The sequence below is a fragment of the Callionymus lyra genome, chromosome 4 (assembly GCF_982586985.1).
Source record: "Callionymus lyra chromosome 4, fCalLyr1.hap1.1, whole genome shotgun sequence".
Classification (NCBI taxonomy): Eukaryota; Metazoa; Chordata; class Actinopteri; order Syngnathiformes; family Callionymidae; genus Callionymus; species Callionymus lyra.
The window spans coordinates 35071944-35095232 of NC_141821.1; the positions used below are offsets into that span (position 1 = coordinate 35071944).

The 23289-nt window shown below is 37.9% G+C and overlaps 1 protein-coding gene across 2 annotated transcripts in view; it reads left to right on the top strand.

The window, feature by feature from the left end:
- Positions 1–3611: 3611 nt before the first annotated feature.
- plcb3 (phospholipase C, beta 3 (phosphatidylinositol-specific)) overlaps positions 3612–23289 on the top strand; it is a 29935-nt gene continuing 10257 nt past the window's right edge. The window contains exons 1-8 of one of the 2 annotated variants that reach the window (XM_087789988.1): positions 3612–4087; positions 9469–9555; positions 20667–20735; positions 21224–21361; positions 21743–21822; positions 21903–21956; positions 22031–22103; positions 23146–23246. In XM_087789988.1, coding sequence (XP_087646114.1) covers positions 3989–4087; positions 9469–9555; positions 20667–20735; positions 21224–21361; positions 21743–21822; positions 21903–21956; positions 22031–22103; positions 23146–23246 — 701 coding nt within the window. In that variant the 5' untranslated portion in view covers positions 3612–3988. The remainder of the gene's footprint in view (positions 4088–9468; positions 9556–20666; positions 20736–21223; positions 21362–21742; positions 21823–21902; positions 21957–22030; positions 22104–23145; positions 23247–23289) is intronic. The other variant, XM_087789987.1, reaches the window with a different exon arrangement.

Here is a 23289-nt window from a genome sequence, read left to right on the forward strand (position 1 = left end):
TCATATTTAAGATAATTTATGGGGACACAAATGAGGACACCATGAAAATCAAACAGGTCCAAGTTTAATGAAAAGTATAAATCTTTAATATGTGAATACGATTGAGTTCCAGAATGTATTTGAGCCAGTTATAGTTATCGTTGTCACAACATACACAGCACCAGACGCTATCTAGCTCCTGATCCACACAACAAATCCAGTGATCCTCACTGTATTTCTCATCAGCGTCTGTTCATGAGAGCAGCAGAACTCAACTACAAGTAGCTCCATTAAAGTATTAAACGTGACAGAATCGTGGTTGGCTTTGTGAAATCATTTGTCAAGGGCGGGTCATACTGACCAGAGCCGCCATGTTTCAGACAGCCACAGAGAATGACTAAATTATTCAGAGAACATGTCTGAAACTTACAGTTGAGTACACTCACTCAAACACACTCACTCAAACACACACACAAATGTGTCGGTATGTTTCCTGTCACTCACGTATGGTAATAGTTACAGTGTCACACGGTCATAGTTCAGAGGTCACTGATCTAATATGAGAGTAAGTTCTGTTTGTGTGTTCGTGTCATGAGCACATTTAATCCATTGAGAACAGCGTGTGTGCTGACATCCATAAATATAAGTAGATGACAATCTGCTGTGGGAATTCTACGCCACTTAAGCACCGTGGGAACCATATATGTGTAACTCAAGAAAGAGTCTAGTTGTAAAGTCATTAAAGTCAGGTTTTAACTATGAAAACAGTGACATTTATGTGTGAACTGAAGCGTTTGCAGCTGTGAGTGTGCAGGTGTGTGTATATGTGGGAGTCAGTTTACATATTTTGGAGGCCAGAGCAAAAAACTATGCATGTCCTCGCTTTTTTTTTTTATAACACTAATAAATAAATGGTACGAATTTATTTAAAAAGTAAATAAATCGGTAAAAAGAAAAAAAACGAACAGATGGCAGTTGTAAAAATATATATTTTTTAAATTGAAAACAGGAAATAAACAGTACCATGAGGGTGTAATGTTGCGTCAGTACCACTAGATAGAGTAAACAGCCAGCAGACGGAGCTAAAACATAATTGATCTTGGAAACTTTTTAAAATATTTTTTGTCTTCAATACTGGGAATTCTGGAAAAATATTTTCCTTTTGTTTTATATCCACCTTAAAATAAACTACTGAAAATGTCTAATGCAGAATAAAAACATATCATTTATAGACCCTGGTCTGTGAAAGCTGTGATTCAATGCCTCTGCCCCATCTACAGAAAGCAGAATCGAATTGAAACTTGAGATCTGTTTTTGTACAAAATATATTTTTAAAACGAATGATGATGACATTCATGGTCTTTTGCAAAGGACTCAGGACCATGAAGTCACTTAGGTAAGTGTTCTACGGTCATTTATCAGCCACGAGCGTGACTGAGACAAGCAGGAACAGCTTGTGTCAAGTCATTCTGTTGTCTGCACACACACTGCTGCTACTTTATTTTAAACACACAACCAATCTTCATTTGACCCGACTTTTCCTCCAGAATTTGCCTTCATGTTTGTGGGGAACAGTTATTTTGGGGTCCATATTGGATCATGAATCTTGGAACCGCTTTAACAAATGATAAGATGTGATTTGTTGGAGCAAATTTCACTTAAGAACAAGTGAGGAAATTCCACGGGGACATCAGAGGAAACAGAAACGTTCTATTTTAGCTTCACAGGACTTAAGTGCAGCCTTTCATACATACACCGACCACACGGTTCTGGTAAATATATCCTGGAACACAACTGACATCTCTGGCTTTGGAGCAGCTTTTATTTCACTCATAGGAATTGATTAAAACCAGCTGAGGAGAACATTCCTCAACAATGTATGAAGTGAGTTATAGTTTCCGTTTCCGGGCTTCAATGTGATGTCCAATAGATAGGTTTTTCCTTTTATTATAGCTTCAAACTGGCTGCTCATTTCATTTAGAATGAATTTAAAGAATATTTTTTAGGCCGTAAATGACCTCATTTCAACTGTTTTAAAACGATCTGCCTTCATCTTAGCGTGCCCCATCATTAGCTATTACTATTTTACATCATGGAAACGTAGTTTGCCTTAACTTAACTTTAACTTTTGAACCTTTTCAACAAAAGTATTTACTCTTCTATTTGCGACTATACCCATCTTCATCCCATTCTTTCCTGTTTTAATCTCTTTACGCTATATTGCAATTCATGTTGTGTCTTATATTCATATTTATATTTAATCAAACCTTATAATGTTAGTTAATTATTATTATTTTATGATCACACTGTAACATAAACATTCTGTAAGATAAAGTTCCGTATTCTGGTTTGTTCTTAAATCTAAAAGAATCCATAAATAAGGTGGTTTTATTTTCAGTTAATACAGGAATGTAGTAAACTCTACCAGGGAAAATTAAGATGCAGGCCTTAAGAAATAAGGAAGAATTATGAGGAAAATAAGAAATAGAAAAATGTCAAATGATGATGATGTTACTATAAACTATTTCCTTCTTTTCAATTTTAAAAGTGGTGTTTTTTTATTTGGTTCTCTGTACTATGAGCTTTATTTATATACTATAATAAAATGAACCGTTTAATTATCTTTCATGGTTAATGATTATTGTGTTAACATTTGATGTATGCAAAGGCGCATTACAAATAAAAAGGTTTATTCAAGCACTTTGTGACCCTGGTCTAGAAAGACGCTTCATTACTCACTTATTTCAAATGGTAAATTGTTGAACATTGTAGTTGCACTAATATGACACTTGGGAGCGCCAAAGATGCATAAATGGCTGATAGTGGGCTAAATTTTCATCTGCATGGCGGATTCTTCATGTTCTACTGTACTAAAAAAAAATGAAATAAATGTTTAACGGTACTCAAATACATTCCAGAGGCACTTTCATTTTAATACGAATTAAATAAAAAAGAAATGTAAAGAAGCCAAATAAATGACATAAATAATTAAGTGTGGTGAAGTATTTGCTACATTATAAGTAATAAGTGACAACTAATGGTTCTAAGAATGCTTTAGAAGACAAACGATACTCATTCAGGTGAAGGAGCTAATCTTTTGGACGTATTTACCAACGAACAGATGCAAAGATAATATTTCCACTCTAGCTTAGGAACGGCCATGGATCCCTAAATTGAGACACGTCTTATTTGAATGACCATTTCTGTTAAGTCACATTTATATAGTTATTCTAGTAGGTTTTCTAAAAATTAAAAATAAGAATGGTTTCTTAAACATCAAACAAATGCTAACAGTCCATTCATTCAATTAAAATGATTCGCAAAACCATTGTTAAAATAGTTAAAATCGTGTCAAATTAAATGCGATTTAAACTTGGTAAAAGTGTATGACCCGGGCTAAAACTGAATATAAGTAAGTAAGTAAAGTAAATAAGATAACGTTTTGTTTTGGAAAAATATTTGCTGTTTTAAGAGATTTAGATTTAAATCCGTTATTTTTTGTTAAATGTATAAACTTTCATCTGTAGATTATTAATGAAATGTTCTAAACGCTGGTGGGAGTAAACACACCCACTTTCATTGACTCCTTCTCTCCCCCTTCTGTCTCTCCTCTTTCACGCTGAAAACAAGGAGGAGGAGAAAGAAGAGACGTCAGGGGAGAGAGGGAGGGAGGAAGTGGAGAAAGTTAGTGGAGGAGTGAAGAGAGGCAGCAGATGGGAGGAAGGAAGCCCAGGATCACTCAGAGTCACTTCTAGCCTCTAAAAACAAAAAGAAAGAATCGCGGGATCGACGCGTGGACGCGCCCGGTGGACGCGCCGCGGTGGTGAACTCATGTCTTCAAGGGTCGAACTTTGACTGGGCGAGCTTCTCCTCCTCCTCCTCCTCTGATCCCCGGAAGAGAAGAGACGCCAAGAGTCGAGGAGCTCCGGAAGGACGAGTGTTCTTCCCGGGCAGTGGCGCTCGCGACAGCCGCGCTTGAAGCGTCGTCTCCCAGGCACGAGTGTTCACGATGGCCGGGGCCAAGCCGGGAGTGCACGCGCTGCAGCTGAAGCCAGTGTGTGTCCAGGAGGCGCTGAGGAAGGGGGGCAAGTTCATCAAGTGGGACGAGGTAGGACACACATTTATACACACACACACACACCTGCCTCTAGTGTGCAGCTGCAGGTGTGTGTACCTGAACACAGAAGTCCTCTATAGTTGGGTGTGTGTGTCAGATACTTGAGCTGCCTAAATTCTTGTCGAGCAGGTTTTTCTCACACTGATTTTTTTTTCCTGTCCTACTTGAGAGCATACATAGAAGTGGACTGTTTGCGTTGACAGATTGTATCTTTTTCAGTTCTTTAAAACACACTTGACTTTTCTTGCCATCCAGATCACAGTCTGACCTAGTTACCAACACACCTGTACTTATGTGTGTAGGTCATTTGGTCTTCTTCATGGAGAAAGTGTGTGTGTGTGTGTGTGTGTGTATGTGTGTATGTGTGTGTGTGTGTGTGTGTGTGTGTTTAAGTTCATAAATGATTAACTAAGCTGTTAGCCGATCTACCAGTCTCTGTCTCTTGCTGTTTGTGTGTTGACAAATAATATTGATGTAAACGATAACACATCGTCATCGGTAGAAACATGACGACAATTATAAAGTAAACTTAGCAGTCAATACAGGTTCATTCATTTCTAATGAATGTGAGTGATTCCTATATTTATCGTGTACAATCAGAGGGCCATTAAACTTGTGTTTTATACACTGACTGTTGTGAGGGGCCATCAAAAATGTAATCAAGCAAAATATGCTAACATTAAGTGCATTTTGTTTTCCAAAATCTGATAGAAAAGAACATTTTTATATTCACTTCAATTTTTTTGAATGGCAATAAACACTCAAAACTGACAAACTGACAAAAACCTTACAGCCATATCTGTGTATGAATAATACGAATACATCCAAAAAGAGTTATTTCTACATGATCTGTGAGGGCTACAACCTCATGAGGGCCACATACATGCAGTCAAACTGTTCTGGTCTGGTGTACAGTAACTGTCAAAACAGATATTTTGATAATGATGGTGATGGATGGACCCTCCCAGTTTCTTCCGGTGAGAGGCAGGGGACACCCTGGACTGGACGCCAGTCAGTAGCAGGGCACACAAAGACATAGACTTGTAAAATTCTCTCAAACACAAGGAGTATATTGTGATTGTATTTTCTCTCTAGGATTGTTTTTACTGCCTTAGATGTTTTTTCATGTTTGCATCAATCATAGTATTTATTTATTATTTATATAAAGAACATTTCAATGCATGGATTGATTTATTTAGTTCTCTTCTTCACCTCATCTCTGTGATCCTCTGGTCGTGTAGCAGCACCTGGTCTGTGATGTTGTCGCTTCCCTCTGAGAATGTTTTGCAGAACTGCAAGTCTCACAACAAACCTCTGTTTCTCAACTGTCAAGTGACACACGCACGCACACACACACATGCACACACGCACACGCACACACGCACACACGCACACACACACACACACACACACACACACACTGACTCATGTCGAGAGGAGGAGGAGGAATGCATTCCAAATTGACCTTCTTTCTTCTGTGTATGTGTTTGTATGCGCGTGTGTGGCTGTTTTGTTCTGGGTGTGTGTTTCACATTGAATGACTTCCTGTTCCAGCTTGTTGTAAAGTCTCCCTCCTTCCTCCCGCCTTCTCCTCTCCGCAGCCACAATTTAATTTAGATGAAATTCCGACTGGAATTCAGTTAAAATTCCTGTCAGCCAATTAAACCTTCCTGAAATGAGTTTGCGACGCAACATCCAATTGACTGGAAAGTCAATATAGTACAAATAATGCTAAACAAAAATAAGATTAACTAGACAACTTTGTATTTATCTCATCTTTGAGTTAAACTAAATTTTGTTTTGGAATTAGTAACATACAATCATAGAATTTGTCAACTGCAACCACAAATTCCAACTGTAATCAAACAAGTTATAAACTACAATTTATAACCGTAATCAAACATTTTTCATTTTTAATTAATATCAAAAAGGAGTTCTAGATCGTTCTTACCCTTTGCCTTCTTTTCTACTGATCTGAACAGGTTATTTACTTCATACTTGCATTATTGACGTCACATAATGCTGGTGTTATTTATTTCCTTGATAACTTCTCATAATCGAAATCAAAAAACTTTGAATGCCAGCATTGTAAACACAACACTAGAATTTATGTAATCTGATTATTTATTTAATAAGAACAGTATTTATGTCATGTGATCTTGCATGTGTCCGTTCTGTGTGTCATGTAATCATTTATGTATGTCATGTGCACATTTTCTTATCAGTAACTGAAGTCATAGTTGTCTATATGTCACTCATAACAGGGAGAGATCATCCTTGATTTAAAAAAAATAAAAATAAAAATGAGCGTAGGTTGCTTTATAATTTCCTCTGTTGTTTATTATCTTCGACAAGAATCATATACAATCCCCAGGATGTGATTATGGAATATTGGAATTATAATCTATAAATGCTACAGTAGAGTTGTCAGGAGAGAACAAACTAATTTCTCAGTCTAAAGTCTCTTCCGCCTGTTTCAATTTTTGGTTTTGTTTGCAAGTGATGGGCCCCACATCTGGCCTGCGATATAATTCAACAATGTCTGCTTTTACATTACATGAACCAAAAGTAACACTTTTACCATAAATAATAAAAAAAATCCCATAATGCACGGCAACAGTAGACACTCTTATCATCATTTTACATTACGACAAATAGAACCTTAAGAAGATCTTAAGTGGTTCAGGCACTTTGTTGGAATATGTTCTGGTTGTTGACTCTGGGGTTTCCCAGGTATATCCAAAACACAACCATGGGAGAAGAACGGATCGCATTAAAAAATCTGTTTTAAAGGCAGGTGTGTTCATAGAGGTCCACATAAATCATGATTTTACTGCAGCGAAGAACCATGTGAGAGCAAAACTGCTAAACAAGTCAACACTCCTTGGCACCGTCAAAAATTCCAGTGCAAAGTTGTCATAACATTTTTTCCTTCACTAGCTTGCGTGTTTGTGGTTAAAGGTTTTTGTCGCCTCAATAAGAATTGCCGGCGACATCTTGGCAGAGGGGTGAGAAACGAGGGATGTTGGAGGGGGGAGAGGTGAGGGGTCAAATACAGCCACATGTGAAGCGTGTTTCTCACATCTGGAGTGATCCTTCATCACTTCGTCTTCATCAATCTCTGGAGTCGTTACAATCGCTTATTTTTGTCGCTTGTCCTCATTCATTGTCCCAATTCCTCTGTTTTCATCGCAAAATTTAAATACTTGTCTAAAACTGGCATTTCAGGAAATGGATGTTAAATATGTCACGACTCACTCCACATAAAAAATGGTGTGTATGGTGTGTAGCTTTGTTGAATACAGGTCTTTATTCTGCAAAGGTGTTCATTTTATTTTGTTCTGCAGTCCCTTGATCACTTGTAGAGCTTGACACTTGTATGCAGTATGTTCTTGACAAAAATTATCACTTTCGATACAGGAAAAAAAAGTTTACAATGTTTGTTTTTCTTTGTTTCAAAATGCTGTTAAAAAATGTAAACACTTTAAATAAGTACTAACTTAGTATGGTTTGTCTTTTATTGAAATCATAAACTGTGTTACCTCAAAGTGGGTCAAGTTAGTCAATATTTTAACACTGGAGATCGGAATTGTTCGATACCAAAGACCAGGTGTAAGTAAAGGGAACATAGAAATCAGTGCAACCCTAATTTATGAGATTAATTTGTTCTGAACTTCAGAAAAGCACATGTATTTTGCAATGATCGGCAATTTTGCACTAATGAAATGCAGCAAAAAGTCAACTTGCCTTTAATTGTAGTAACAAAAAAGCAAAGTTTGAAGAAGGTCCTAACTTGACCACTTCCAGCTGCTTTATCTTGCATGATTGTAATATTTATCGACTTTTAATTCCTTGATGTTTTTATAAAGTGTAAATATATTTCTAATGAATTTAAAATTCCTATCGTTATCTTACCAAGTATTTTTTTTTTGTCGCAAATATTTTTTTAATAATTAAAAAATCCCTTGTCGTTTGCTAGCTTGACTCGCCACGAGCTAAAGTAGTCCAAAGTTCTCTGACCGTCAGCGACATAACTTGGTCCGTGTTGCCAAGCGCCCGGTCCCGCTCAACCAAAGAGCCATTATCTTAAACATACACATGCTCCGCAAACAGCAGAAATGTGTGTGCAAACTTGTCAGCTCATTATGGTGGTCAGGCTGGTCCTGGACAGCCGAGCAGGCCTGTGTCTATTAAAGCTGATGAGGGGGAGAAATGATTGACAGATGGACGGAGGAAGGAAGTGTGGTGAGACCTGAAAGTTTTAATTATAGTACTGAGTGCAATTATAGCCCCCCCGCCTTTCACTAGCACACACATAAACACACACAGCAGGGAGAGTGTTTGTGACAAACATGTTTGTGTTCTTAACTTTGATCTAATTTATTTCTGTATTATAATTACCGAATAACAATGACTTTGTTTAGCCCACACGGTTCAACTCTACTTTTGTGGTCTTGGTCCGTGTGGAGGTCATATGTTATTCCCATGCCTGCATGGATTTCCTCGGGGTGATTCCGGTTTCTTCCTAGAGTCCAAAAAAGTACAGAGGTAATCGATGCCTCTCAAACCAAGTGGTTGTTTATTTGTTAGCTATATCTATAATCCCAACGTGTCGTCACATAATCTGGGTTAGTACTTCTAGCAACTCCTGGATAAACACATGAATCTCTACTAGAAATATTACACATTTTATTCTGAATTATGAATAAATATCTGTCAGGAATTATTTAAAAATGTAATTGGTTGTTGATAATTGATAATTGATCCATCTCCAAAGAGATTTAAATGTTACTTTTTTTTTATTTATATATTTTTTATATTCCGTATATATTCAGTAAAATCAGGGTCAGAAAACAGCCTTCTTTCTTATACACGATGTTAATTATCACAAGATTGGAACAAAAAAAGGGTCTACGAATGTTTTACTGAAGTCAACAAGAACATATTTCATTCTCTATCACTTTTTTACGTTTTATTAACAAAAGAGTTTTATTAGGATTTACATTTATTTAAATAGGAGCAATGGGTACTGTTGCCTTGGCAACCACTTGCCAATCATCAAGTATCCTGCTCATTCTTAGTCTGTGTAGTCTTTAAAAATAATAATTACAGAGGAATTGAAACCAGAAATTATGATGTAAAGTAAGCTTGACTGAACGATGTGTAGTCGAATAACCATTGTGTGCTTGTGTGTGTAAAAGTGCAGTTTTTGTGTCGTCCCAGCATGAAGAGAGGATTCTCTAAATAAAACGACAAAATTTTTGTTTAAAATCTCAATATTCATGTATGCCAATCATCTCAAAACTTTTCATATTCATGTATGCCAATCATCTCAAAACTTTTCATTCACGTTTTTTCTTGTTGTCATTCAGGAGCCCAACAGTGGCCCCCCCACACTGGTGACCCTAAAAGTAGATCCCGATGGATTCTTCCTCTACTGGACAGGAGGTGCTAACCTGGTAAGAATAGCACACAATATAAACATGGCATATCAAAACATAGTCATTATTTCACATTTTTCATTTCATTCAATTGGTTGGATCTGTCGTCGATCTTTGTATTTTATCAGTCCGTCTATTAGGATAATAACTCGTATTCAAATATATTTTCCTAAATGTTGATAATGAGGCATTTTGTTGGTGTATGGCTCTTAACTGCTGCTGCTCTATCAGAATTTATTGATTTATTTATTATGAATATATAATAAATCATGACTTGAGCAGAGGTGTGCCTCTCTTTGCAGTGCCATTTTATCTCTGTATTTTTTCTCCCCATTCATTGGTTCACAATACTAATGGGCCACTTAAATCTAATGAATGGTCGCAAATGGCCTTTGGGCCAGACTTTGGACTCGCCTGGTCTTGATCCGATTAAGAACCTTTTATCAACAATATCATAGACTTCAAGACGTACGTAAATATCATTAAAAGCTTTCCATATTTATTTAGCGACTAACCTATGTAGGAGTCCATTATTGAAAATATATATCGAGCAAAACACAAGACAAGACCCTAAAATAACATTTCAACAATTGTTTTGGCAAAATATTTCATCATCAATTCACGGATTGTTGGATCTGGATTCTGTGGTTCTATTGTCTTCTTGGCTCTGGTCCATTAACTCAATACCTCCTTCCAGACATCATTGTGGTCTTTGTCATTTTAGTCGTTTCGTTCCATCCATCTATCTCCCCACATCCGCTCTTCTCTCCCCTCTCCCTCCATCATCTGCTATCATCTCTCTCCTCTATTAGATTTTGCATTTGGACCATGACTCAGATACAATTAGTCCGAAAAAAGGAAGTGAACCAGATTAATGCCGCTTCTGCTTATGTAATCTGATCTATAAGCATGTTTAAAAACGGTGTACAAATATTTAAACACAAATGATCTGCTGCATCTTCTCTTGTTGAGTACACATTCAGAATTATAATAGTTTCTCTGCAACATTAAAGAGTATTATCCAACCATTATATGTAACATTACTTTGCCACCACTACATTTATTTAAAGTATTCTGAAATTTGACAAACCAGAGTGAGTTGTCAACCGTAAGATGGTAGCTTAAATGGTAAGTTCACCCAAAATGACATTTAATTTTCTACTCACCCTCATGTAGAAGAGTTGGGAGTATTTTCAGAGTAATATCTTCTTTTTTTTTGTTAATTTTAATGTAGCTCAGTTGTCTTCATCTTTGTCATAAAAGACACACTATAAAACATTAAAATACCTCCATACTGCTCGTCTGTAATGCGCCTCTAGCTGTGACAATTCAACGTAAGGGATCCTTCTGTCATGTCCAGATTTTAAACTTGTTTGTTGCACAAGCTGAAAGCCTAACATGCTACACAAACAGGAAGTACTCCTGGTAAATATCGTGAGCGCTCACAGTGTAGACTGTGGAATGTGAGCTCTGTGCATATTTAACTGCTAATTATTTTTTTTACTTTTTAGCACTATTGATGGTTGGTATTTGGAGGTATTCAAGTGTGTTATTTTGGACGAAGATAAAGACGAAGACAACTGAGCTCAGTCCTACATTAAAATGAACAAAACAAACGTGTCTAAAACTCTAAAAAGGAACAGATCTGAAAATAATTCCAACTCTTAGACGACATTAGGGTGAGTAGAAAATGAGTGAAGTTTGGGTGAACTATCATGTTAAGTAATTTTCTGTGATTTCTTAGCAACACATTTAAGGTTTTGAGATCATAACAATTTGCATGTGTCAGAGAATTTAATCTATAGTGGTGGGAGCTTCATCACCTGTTGACTCACTTCCCGCCGACTAAGTTTTGGTTTATTTAGGCTTGAGATAATTCTCTGACAGTGCTGATCATGAGGGAATGGAGAAGGACAAGCCCGCCTGCACACATGTGAAGAGTCAGAAGGATAATTAGTTGGTATCCAGGAAGTCCTAGGTTCTCTTGAACATGTCCAAAAAAATAGCAAAATATATGAAACTTTACAAAACCTTAATCAAAATCAAGCTTTTTACCTTAAGTTAAAATGAAATGATCACATAAACATCAGTTCCATGGGTGGAACTCTATTCTTTAACCAAATTCTTGGGCTTGTTCTAAAGCAGGAATTCCCGCCTAACTTTCCCGTATATTATTATCCCCAAACTTCCAGGAACATTCTCCTCTCTGAACATGATCCGTCCTCCCTCCATCACTCATGCAGTGAAATACTGTGTGATCCAACATCACAGTGAACTGGGAATTATTCTGGGAGTCCAGTCGGATCAAGTGACACTTCAGAGCTGTTTAATTAACCTGTGAGCTCCTGGCTGCTTGTGTGTGTGTGTGTGTGTGTGTTTGTGTGTGTGTGTGTGTGCGTGTGTGTTTTTGTGCTTGTAGCATGTGTTCACACCATATACGTCCTTCTGAAATTGTGTTTTTTGATAATGGGCCATTTGTCGCCTGAGGTGCGGTTGTGACACTTTTCTTCTTTTTCCTTCCTCGTCCAAAAGTACAGTATTGAACGGAACGGCTGATCACATTTCTGCTCTCGGATTAATGCTCATTTATGTTTTGCAACATCACACATCTCAGATTTTAATTTTGGCTAAAGATCTTGATTTCGGTGATCTACAGTTCTATGCAGATGTTCATGTGGAAAACATTAGATCCTTACTGCATTTTTCTAGAGTAAAAATGTTTTAAATGTTCAAACCGGACCCAAAAAAGACATTTTTAATTGGTATTCCAACTTCCTTCCCCCACTCTTTGTATTTGTTTATTTTTATTGTTTATTGTCATTTATTTATTCATCATTACTTTATTATTTTGTATTTATCTATGTTTTTATATTTTGAATATGTATACTGTATCTTAATATGCGTTTGTATGGTAATCATTGCTTTGTGACGACCTTCATTTCCCCAAGATAAGCATAAAGCCATATCTTATCTTATACTGTGTTTTTATAACCATCTTATTGTGGTGCAGTGTAACATGAGGGTCTGCCCTTATTGATAAGAGTTTGTGATTTGTGGCTGGTCTACATCCAAGTGCAGCAAGAGTTTCAGTGGCTACGAAGCCCTTTTACGTGATAGTCGACTTGAGGCTGAGTAGAAAATAAGTTAAATTTGATTTCAAGTTAACGAAGGGTTGAGATTATTTTCAGATAACTGTCTTTTGGAGTTGTATGCAAAATGTATGTCCATGCTAATGTAGCGACTGATGCTAACTTGTCTGTAATGTCCTTTATATTGAAGCCTCAACATTAGAAATATTTCTGGATAAAACCTAAAAAAGTCTATATTTGAAGCTTGTTTTTAGCAGACGCTAAAAGGCTAACATGCTACACAAACAGGAAACACTCTTATTGCTCCCAGTGTTGTCTGTCATCACTGGGAGTTCACGCGATTTGTCCTGAGACTAGTTTCTCTTTTTTTTCTGAGCAAATCTTCATGTCGAGGCTTCAATACAAGATGGACGTTACAGGCGAGCAGTACAGAGGTATTTGGATGTTTCGTTTTGTTGTTAGCGACCGTCGTATGAACAAACATTTTTGTCTATAACTCCAAACATACCTGGATTACTCTGAAAAAAAATGAGCCGTTTGAAGGCGAGTAGAAAATGAATGAAATTTTTTAAATGTTTCAGGTATTTATTTTTGTATCTTCTGTGTGAGGTCTGTTTGGAGAAAACCACTTGAGTTAAATATATATATCTAAAGATTTATTGTTGATATTGTGAAATTGGAGTTATCAAAAGAAAAATAGAATAAAACACTGCAGTAATGAGTAATGAGAGCAGGTTGGAATGAGGAAATGTATTTTGTTTTTGTTTTTCTGTGGGACTTTAAGTTATGCTAAGTTAAGTGTGTGGTATGCTAAGGATTCACACTTTGTGCTACCAACAGGTTTTCCCACACACACGTACACACGTATATAAACAAACTTGTGTATCTTGTGTACAACAGGCCCTTCAAAATGGCATAACGGACCAGGTTTGGCCAGCAAGCCTAGAGTTGATCAATGATCACATTGGAAAGATGAATACTTGGAAAATGATAATATATTTTTGGGTGTAAAATCGCAGGACTATATGCGTCATATACTGGGCAGATAAACCCGGGTAATATTTGTAGGGTTTGATGAATAAGTTTGAACAGATGATGATTAGAGGAGTGAAGTGTTGATGACATGCTGCTGGAGGATGATTCTAAGAAGAAAGGAGGTGCATTATTTGGGCCAAAACACAAGGGAGGACTCGTCTCTGTGGATTTATGAGCTGGGATTTTAAAATGCAGAAAGATCTGTAAACCGGCACAAAGTTATAAATAATACGAAAAGGGTGAAAATGATTTTCTTTTTTTTGTGTACATACAACTGAGTGCACATCTTCACTTTCTTCTTCCAGCAACTACAGCGACGAGAATCATTGGTGAGGTGGAATTAAGTCCAAATATTTAGCACCGATGAGTCATTGGTGTGACAGTATGTCAAGGGTCAACACCTCTTAGAGGGAGTTTTATTAAACAGTTAATGACTCACTGTCACTGTGTTTAACACATCTAAAGACAGGGAGATACACATGTGACTCCAGAGCTCTTCCTGTTCCTGGATGGGACTTTTTTTTTTTTGCCTGTTAGTTAAGGCAGCAACAGAAGGAATTGTATTTTTCCAACATTAAACGTCATTAATTCTATTTATTTTACTTATGTTTCTAATCCCTTTATGAATTTCCTGAAGGCAGTGTTGATTAATGGCAGGCATTTGTTTGTTTAACCATCATCACCGATTTTACAATTTATTCTTTTTGGCTTTGATAGCCTTTTTTTATTATAAATCTTTAACTGTTAGCTGGACCTTTAAGGAATCCAGATGTTGATTTAAACTTATTTTTTCCATTATTATGAATCTGTAACAGACCAAGTGATGAAGTTGTTTCTAAAGCTGCTCCTCCTTATGGTTTTTAATCTATAACATTTGTTTTATTTGTTCAGGCCATATGAATAAATATGCTGCATGGTTTGTTATCTTTCCAAATTCTTTAAACACTTGTACATGATTTCTGTTTCCTGGCAGCATGGCAACCACTGATGCCTCCCAGTGAGGTCAAATTTTAAATTAGATGTTACATGTTTCAGATCCACATGTGCTTCAGCAGATGTTACCACAAATCCAGGGTTTAGGTTTGGTGCAGATTTGACTTCAGCTGTTTAGTGGGAGGAGAGAAACCCCATAGGTGTTCATACTTGACAGTTTCTCTGACACAATCCTGGTTTGCAAACTTACATTTCTCTGGACTACCTGAAGGTTGATTGGCGAGACGGTTCTGTGGTTCAGTTTCCATGTTGTAGTCACATTTTACTTTTTGTAGTTCTATGGAGAGCTGGATGAAGTGGTTCATCCAACTTCATCTCCGATGCTTGGACTCCCCTGAGCCGCTCTTTAGCCCGTTTCTATGGAAACGACCTCTCTGATATCATGTTTTGTCCCTTAAAAATGATCCTTTGCCTCGTTTTCTTGCAACAACACTTCTAATCTCTAGTTCTCGCTCAGCGTGGGAAAGCGGACAGGAAGTTGTTAGAACAGGGGGAGTGTGGGTTTCTTGACTCCCCCTCCGCCGTTAGCTCCCCATCCCTCAGGGCGTAACAGGTCATGTCAATAACACCTGAGTGGTGAGTGGTTCGTCCCCTGAGGGAGGTAATTGAGTCACCACAGAACAACAGTAGCCTCATAATAGATGTGCACACATGCGTGAACCCACGGTCTTACTCTTGATTCCTCAAAGTCTCCTCAACGATGTAAGATGAATCAATACGAACCTCATGTCGAGCGTCTAAGATATATATATATATTTTTTTTTTTACCATGGATTGACCTGAATGGTTTGAGGGGTTTTCCTCAGGCAATAAAACTTTAAGAACATTGTGTGAATAATTCTAGCGTGAGAATGTTATTGAACCATCGCATGAGGAATAAAGATTTTTTTCAATGTCACATTGATTCATGTGAGAAAAATGTGCTGTATTTTATTAGGGACTTTTTCTTTAGAAGTATACTTCTATTTTTACTGTCGGCTCCAACTTTTCTTCTATTTCATCCTCTATCTTTTAAATGTCATGCGTTAGAATTGTATTTTCTTTTATTCTATGCTCATTTATTTTCCATTGTCTGCTATTTGCAACCACTTTCATTTTTTAGAGTTTATACATTTTGTACTCTCCTCCACACACACACATGCACACACACGCACACGCACAGGAAGTACATTGTCATCTGATAAAGATATGACTTCCCTTCATTTTCCCTTACGCTCTTCCCACTTTCACTTCACTACATGTTTTATTTTCTGTTGACATTATCTGACACACACACACACACACACACACACACACACACACACACACACACACACACACACACACACACACACACACACTCTATCTATGTAGTGACGCTGCCCAGTATCACACAGTCACACATGCTTCATCTGGTCAAATGTTCTACAACGAGAAGATCAGGTGGATCCAATCATCAACTCATGATACTTGGCATATAATTACTTCTGTGTCTTTGACATTTATTTTTTTTAAATATTGAACAGAAGGTTTGAATGTCTTTCTATTGTCTATGTTAGTTCAAATGTCAAGCGTGTTAAGAGAAAATCACATTTTTCACACCCTCTAAAATTTTGTATTTTTTCATGTTTGAACAGTGGTGGGCCATTAGAGCAAGCAAGGCCCTAGAAAATACATGTTGTTGTTTTTTTTAAAAGAAAAATGTAAAAAAAAAACTTTTCTTATTTTTTTTTTGTTATTGTTTATTTTTCATAAATATGTATTAAATTATTCCTCATAGTCTTTTCTCTTCATTTCATTTCTTTCCTCTTGCTTGCGCAAGTTGTGCTTCCGGGATCATGTGAGAGCTTTCATCCAATCATATTTGAGCTGTCACGTGTTGCCAGAAGAAATCTACCCGAGGCCTTCAGTCGTTTCAGAAGTGGCTCTTGTCCATTGAAATCAACGGCAGCCGAAGGATTGTGTTAACCAATCAGATTCAAGTTGGCGACACAACGTCAGCGCTTTGGAAGCTAACCTGGACTCGTAGAGCGCATTGAACACGTGACACATTCATGTCCTCTGATTGGATAGCACTGAGACAAGTCACATGGCCATGAAAACCACACAGACTGTAGGGGTATAAAGAACCTTAAAGTAGTTATTGAGAGGTGGATTCATTCAAACGTGTGTGAGATTCACGGCCCGCCACTGTGTTTGTATGTCCTCACTTGAACACATACATAACTATAAAGTTCTCGCATGGGTCAGTGGCTTCCTTGGACCACACAAGGGTTACAAAATTAAAACCATGTTTTTGCAAAACTTGCTCCAGACTTATTTTGGCTTATAGACGCTGAAGAAATGAATCCATGATGTCACAATGTTGGCAAAATTAACGACTACTTTGATTGTTAAATCAGTCCTGGAAGTCTCCACCTCCAAGGGACTTGTTGTTTAAAAAAAGCGGTGCTTCATTAGAGCTAGCTGGAGGACGAGTGAAGTCCATTATGCGTAATAATGGACTCTGCTCTCGTAACCTGGTGAGGGACTTACTGCATGTGAGTCAGGAGAGTTGTGTTTTTACATTTAAACTCTAACTTCTACATGAATGTGTTTGTTATTGTTGGTATTTTGCTTTGCTCTCTAAAAGAAACAAAAGAATAGATGGAAAGGGTCTGACACAAGATACTCCTCCTGAGATGTGTTTAGATAGCTTTTGTTTTTCTAGTTTCTCCAATGCTATGAATGACAAATGTTAGCTTTAAGATGTTTTTCTGAGAGTTCTAATTCGACTTGGAAATATTAAGTTAATTTCTCAACTGTTCTTTAAAATTTCAGAGCGTTAGCAGATCTGCACCTTTGTTTAAAAGGCGGGAGGATCTGTGGTAGGAGTCTGTCGCTTGTTTCCGGATCATGTGGGAAAGACTCACCCATATTTCACGTCCAAACCGAAACCTGTGCCAAGTTTAAGAACCCGAGTCTGAGCTGAGGAAGGTCCTGCTGCGTTGTTAAAAGGTTATTGTAAAGTGTGAGAAGAGATTGATGTGGATAAAAAAAATGGTAAAGCAGATGGAGTTGATATAAACTGACACAATTGTAAAACTGTCAAACATCACTTGCTCTTCTCTTTTATTTCCGTGGTGGTTGTCCTGATTGCCCACAGGATTTGCATTTGGTGAGAACATTCTTTTAACCTTTTGATCTGCCATGAGATAGATTAGGTTTGTTTTTTAAGATGTCACTTCGTAACAGTGAGGCTTTGTCAAATCAGAGCTCAGGTTGTCACTCATTGGCTTGTAAAGACACGTATAACAAATAAACGGATGGGTCACATGCTTGAGAGCTGCTCCACAGCGAGGTGGGTGGATCAGAACAACAACAAACTAGCTGAAGGTATTCATTGTGTAAATACAAGTCCCTGTGACTGTAGTCTTCAATATCGCTTCCTGATGTCTGTGTTCAGTGGTGCACCGTGTCAATTGAAACATTTCTCGAAAGAAACAGATTCCGTGGATGAAACCGCTCGTGAATAACTAACTTATGTTTGATAAGTTAAAAAGGAAGAGAGGAATCGTTGATCAGGATTCAGTTACGCACATAATAAGATTCAACCGATGACTAAGTTAGCTAGCTAACTCGCACACAGGGACACACAGATACGCACATGCTAATCAAAACACACACTCATAGAACAGCAGGCTGGAATATGTCAAGAATGTGCTGCGAAGTAACCGACCTTCACACGGACACATGCACCCTGCTGCACACACACACACACTCTCTCACACACACACACACACCACACACTCATCTGCTTTTTCTGATCATGTATGACACACTTGACTTGAGAAGAGCTGTTTCCGTGTTAGATTTCTTCACACGGACACACCCACACACACACACACACACACACACACACACACCAGTCTGACTTGAGGTCAGGATATTTCACAAGTCACGACTTGCATGTTGCAGTTTCACTTGTATCTGTGCCACTAGGAGTGAGCGATAACTGTTCCACTCAGACACGGCGAGATGGCAGACTCCGTTGTAATCTCAATACCACGGTCTCCAGGGAGTCACCATGGCGATGGCAGAATGGAACCACAGCCTGTGGGAGACCAGAACCTGTGTGTGTGTGTGTGTGTGTGTGTGTGTGTGTGTGTGTGTGTGTGTGTGTGTGTGTGTGTGTGTGTGTGTGTGTGTGTGTGTGTGTGTGTGTGCGTGTGTGTGTGCGTGTGTTTTACTCTCCAAGGAAGTGAAACATTCTCTATAGGCTGACCAAAAGTTGAAGTCAAAGTTTGGTGGAAATGGTGTTGACCTTTGACCACTAGCGGTGTGGCAAAGTGCCCGCGGGCGGGTGATGTAACAAATGAGGGCTGGGGAAGCCATGAGTAAGATAAAGATTGTTGCTCAGAGAGTTCAGTCTTCAGAGCCTCAGCTTTCATAGGGATCTAAACCATTCTTCGACCAACTAACTCCAGGAACAAACCCAGTCCCGGCTCAGTGCCCACTCAAAATGCTTGTTCCTTGATAAAGAAATGTGATAAGTTTGTGTAACTAGATAAGAATCAGCATTATTACACAAAGAAATCAAACGTTGATATGTAGTTTGTCCACATTACTCAACAGTCAAAGATTGATTAAGAATTTCACGTTCCAAACACATTTAATGTCTTTCTGATGAGATAAAAGCTTTGGAAAAGTAAATTAAATTAAATTTTCACTCACTGTGATGAGCAAATATTTCCTCACAATTGCGTGAAGCTTGACTCTCATGGCTTATGTCAGGCGTGGCACAATCGATGGCTTGTAGTAATAGAAGTCTGGATTCCCGTCGTCCTTTTCCTTTTGGCAAATTTGACCTCTCTGTGGTCCTTCAGGTGATTTATTTGGTAGTGTCTTCTAACCTTAACCTTGAGTCTTGTTTCATTTGATGTGCTCTCAATGTTTCCACAGCAAATACTGTGTAACATATGTGTGGATTTGTTTAAAACGCACATGGCTGGGACATAAAAGTGATGGTCCATCCGTCAATCACTTATTTTTTACTCACTCTCATGTCGACTAAGGGCTAGGATTATTTTCAGAGTAATCTGTTCCTTTTTAGAGTTATAGACAAAAATGTTTGTTCATTTTAATATAGCATCATCTTCGTCCAAAAAGATTTTAAAAAAATCCAAATATGTGTGGTACTTGTCTTTAGCATCCATCTTGTATTGAAGTCCAGAGGAATTGTCGCGAAAAAATCTAAACGTGTACATTTTATGGTTGTTTTTTGCGGATGCCGCTAGGCTAGCTGCTAAACCAGCAGCCTACATAGACAGGAAGTTCTCCGGGTAAACTCGAGAGCACTTCCAGTTTAGACATTAAACTGGAAACGCTCACAATATTTACCCGGAGAACTTTGGTTTTTGGGTGTTTTTAAGTGTGTCTTTTTGGACTTAAGTTAAGATGAGACTCAGATGCTATATTAAAATTCATGTACATTTTTGATTATTTCTCTAAAAAGGAAGGGATTACTCTGAAAATAATCCCAAACCTTAGTCGACTGAGGGCTAGAAGAATTTAAATTTAAATTTTAAGTATAACTTAACTATTAACTATAACTTTCAATTAGTGATATGCTTACTCAGAGTCGTCAAACTTAATCACACTGGGGGCCAAGTACTAAACAAAATGTATTATATTTAACATTTCTAATAAGGATCTCCATGTTTGTCATACTTCATCTAACATTCCCATCAATCCTTGTCTGTCTCTGTATGTTGTTGACATCCATTGATTCTGAGCTGAACAACTGTCAGGCCACATAAAATGACTTAGTGGGCTGGATGTGGTCTCGGGGCCATGAGTTGGACAGTTGTACACTAAATGTTACAGGTGGTGAAGTATTGTTTGCGTACCTTTGACAACTCAAGATGGCGGCATAGACGGCTGCCTTGGTGGTTGTTTTTATTTTTCTCTGTAATGCCAACGCAACTAATTCCAGTGTTGTTTACAAACATGACAATACGTTTTCTGATTCTGGCAAATTTTGTCTTGTTCCAGGAGGTTGAGACGCTGGATATCAGTTTCATCAGAGACACCAGGACCGGGAAGTTTGCCAAGCAGCCAAAGGTCAGTGAGTCTGTGTATACTTGTGTGTATATGTTGTCACCTACTGCTGCCGATGAGCGTCAGTTAAAGGTGCAACAGTGTTCTGTCTGCTGCTGGTGACAGACTGTTAATTAACCAGCTGACAGAATGACCCTCAGACAGGAAGTGAGGAAATAGCTGATGGATAGAGCGTGAATCAGGAAGTGATCCAACATGAGCGGGGGGGCTTTCCTGACATGCAAGTCCCTTTTAGATGGGTTTCTAGGGGTGTATTGGCAAGAATCTGATAATATTATACATATCACGATACTGGGGCAATGATACCATATATAATGATACTGTAATATTTTTGTAGTATTGTCCAAGTACTTGACTCTTCTATTGTAGTGAATGTATTCTCTCATCGTCAGTATATCACGCTATTTCATTTTTCCTTTAGCTGTGGAGCTGCCATCTAGTGGTCGGAAGTTTAAATGCAACACAATAATGAAATGATTGGTTTGCTGCAGGATCCAAAGGTCCGTGACGTGCTGGGCTTCGGCAAAGGGGAGAATGTGGAGGGGAAACTTGTGACTGTGGTGTACGGCAGCGACCTGGTCAACATCTCCTTCGTCAACTTCCAGGCCATGCAGGAAGACACGGCAAAGGTTTCCTTTTGTACTTTTTTTCTGCATCAGTCTCTTCTGTCACCAACTCTTCTCATTTGCCCTTATCTGTCGTTCTTCACTCTTCACATCTCATCTGCACCCTCCGTTGTCTCCCATTTTTTGACGTTTAATTGTGTGTTAAGTACTAGTCTGCTTCTTTATCTCATCTCCTCTCCTCGTTTTCTCCTTGTCTCCCCCCACATCTCCCCTTCTCTCCCCCTGGCTGTTTGTTGATTCTTGTCTTTTATGACGTTAACGTAAAGGAATGTTTCTGTTTGTTTTGGTCTCCCTTCGTCCTCTTATGTGTTCCTCCTCTTCCTTACATTTTTAAATATTAAATATTAAGGTGGATTCATATGACAAAACATTTCTCATCACCAGATCTGGACAGATGAACTCTTCAAGTTGGCAACAAACATTCTCTCACAGAATTCGTCACGGAATGTTTTCCTGCTGAAAGCGTAAGAACTTTTCCCTTCTTTTTTTTTTGCTGTCACCATTTAAAAAGTATTTTCATTACAAACACCGGCCTCACCTGCAGGTATACCAAACTCAAGTTGCAGGTTAACCAGGACGGAAAAATCCCCGTCAAGAAGTGAGTGTTCTGCCGTCGATTGGTCATGTCTGGCTGTTTGGCCTCGCTTAACTGTCTTTCTGTTTGTTTCCCAGCATCCTGAAAATGTTCTCCGATAAGAAGCGAGTGGAGATGTCTCTGGAGCAGTGCGGCCTCGTCAATAATCGGGTCATTATTCACTTTTCACGCATGTCTGAAAACTATTGTCGCCCCTCTTTTCTATATTATAACCCCTGTTTATAATGAACCATTACACTAACATGTAAGTAAGTAGTAATATTGGTCTGTGTTTTATAAGTATCTTGAAATCTCCTAATGTTTACACACCATGTTCCACTCCTGGTTCCGGAATTAATGAGTTAGTTCTCTCTCTAAGATACTACATATTTTATATCTATATATGTATAACCCTTTCATGCTGATAATATAAGTACAGTACTCTTGACACAGCCTCCTCTCTGCTTGAACTTAAGCTCCAGTGTCCTGTGTGTTTGTGCACAACAGCACAACTGTGTGTGGGGTGCCTCAATAATCAGTTTGAAATCACAAGACTGAACAGAAAGAAGCGAGAAGGTTGTGAAAGTGCTGGTTCAGCAGGTCTCGGCGTCGCCTGGGGATGGAGCGCCTCCTGTTGGATATCTTTGTCGCTGCAATAGCAGAATTCTGTGTGTGTTTGTGCGGCAAATATATCAAAATGATAGTGTAGTAAGTAAATCAGAATATTGGATAATTGAATCTATCATTTAATAATAAACTTTTAATGATGCAATTGAAACTTTTTCTTTTTCAAGTATTGAATTCAATAATTCTTATATTGAAAAGATAGGATTTTTTTTTTAAATAATTACATTTAAAAAAAGGAACCATTATAGTGATTAATGATCATGAGTGATCGAACCTTCAGCCAATCATGAGACGCACAAACATATTGTCTGGTGGCTCTATTATACCAATAAAAAAGTTTTTAATAATGACTCGTAGCCTTATTATTTTTTATAAGGCTACGAATTAAACAAATATTAATTAAAATAAATATTGATATAAAAAACGAAAATATTAAAATAATAATGATAATTGAACATTCAAATATACACATTTATTTATAAGATCCAACATTTGAGTTATTAAATTTAAGCATTAAATATTCTGATGACACTGATGAACTTCCATAGTATTTCTCGAAGCCCATGAGCTTTATTGTGTTCTACAGTCAGAGGGAATAAAGCCAGACGACTTCACGTGGGAAGCCTTTCAGAAGTTTCTGGACAGTCTTTGTCTCCGGCCAGAGATCCAGAGCATCTTTGAAGAGAGGCGAGTGACTTTTGAAGACAAACACTCCCTCGATGTCTGGTTT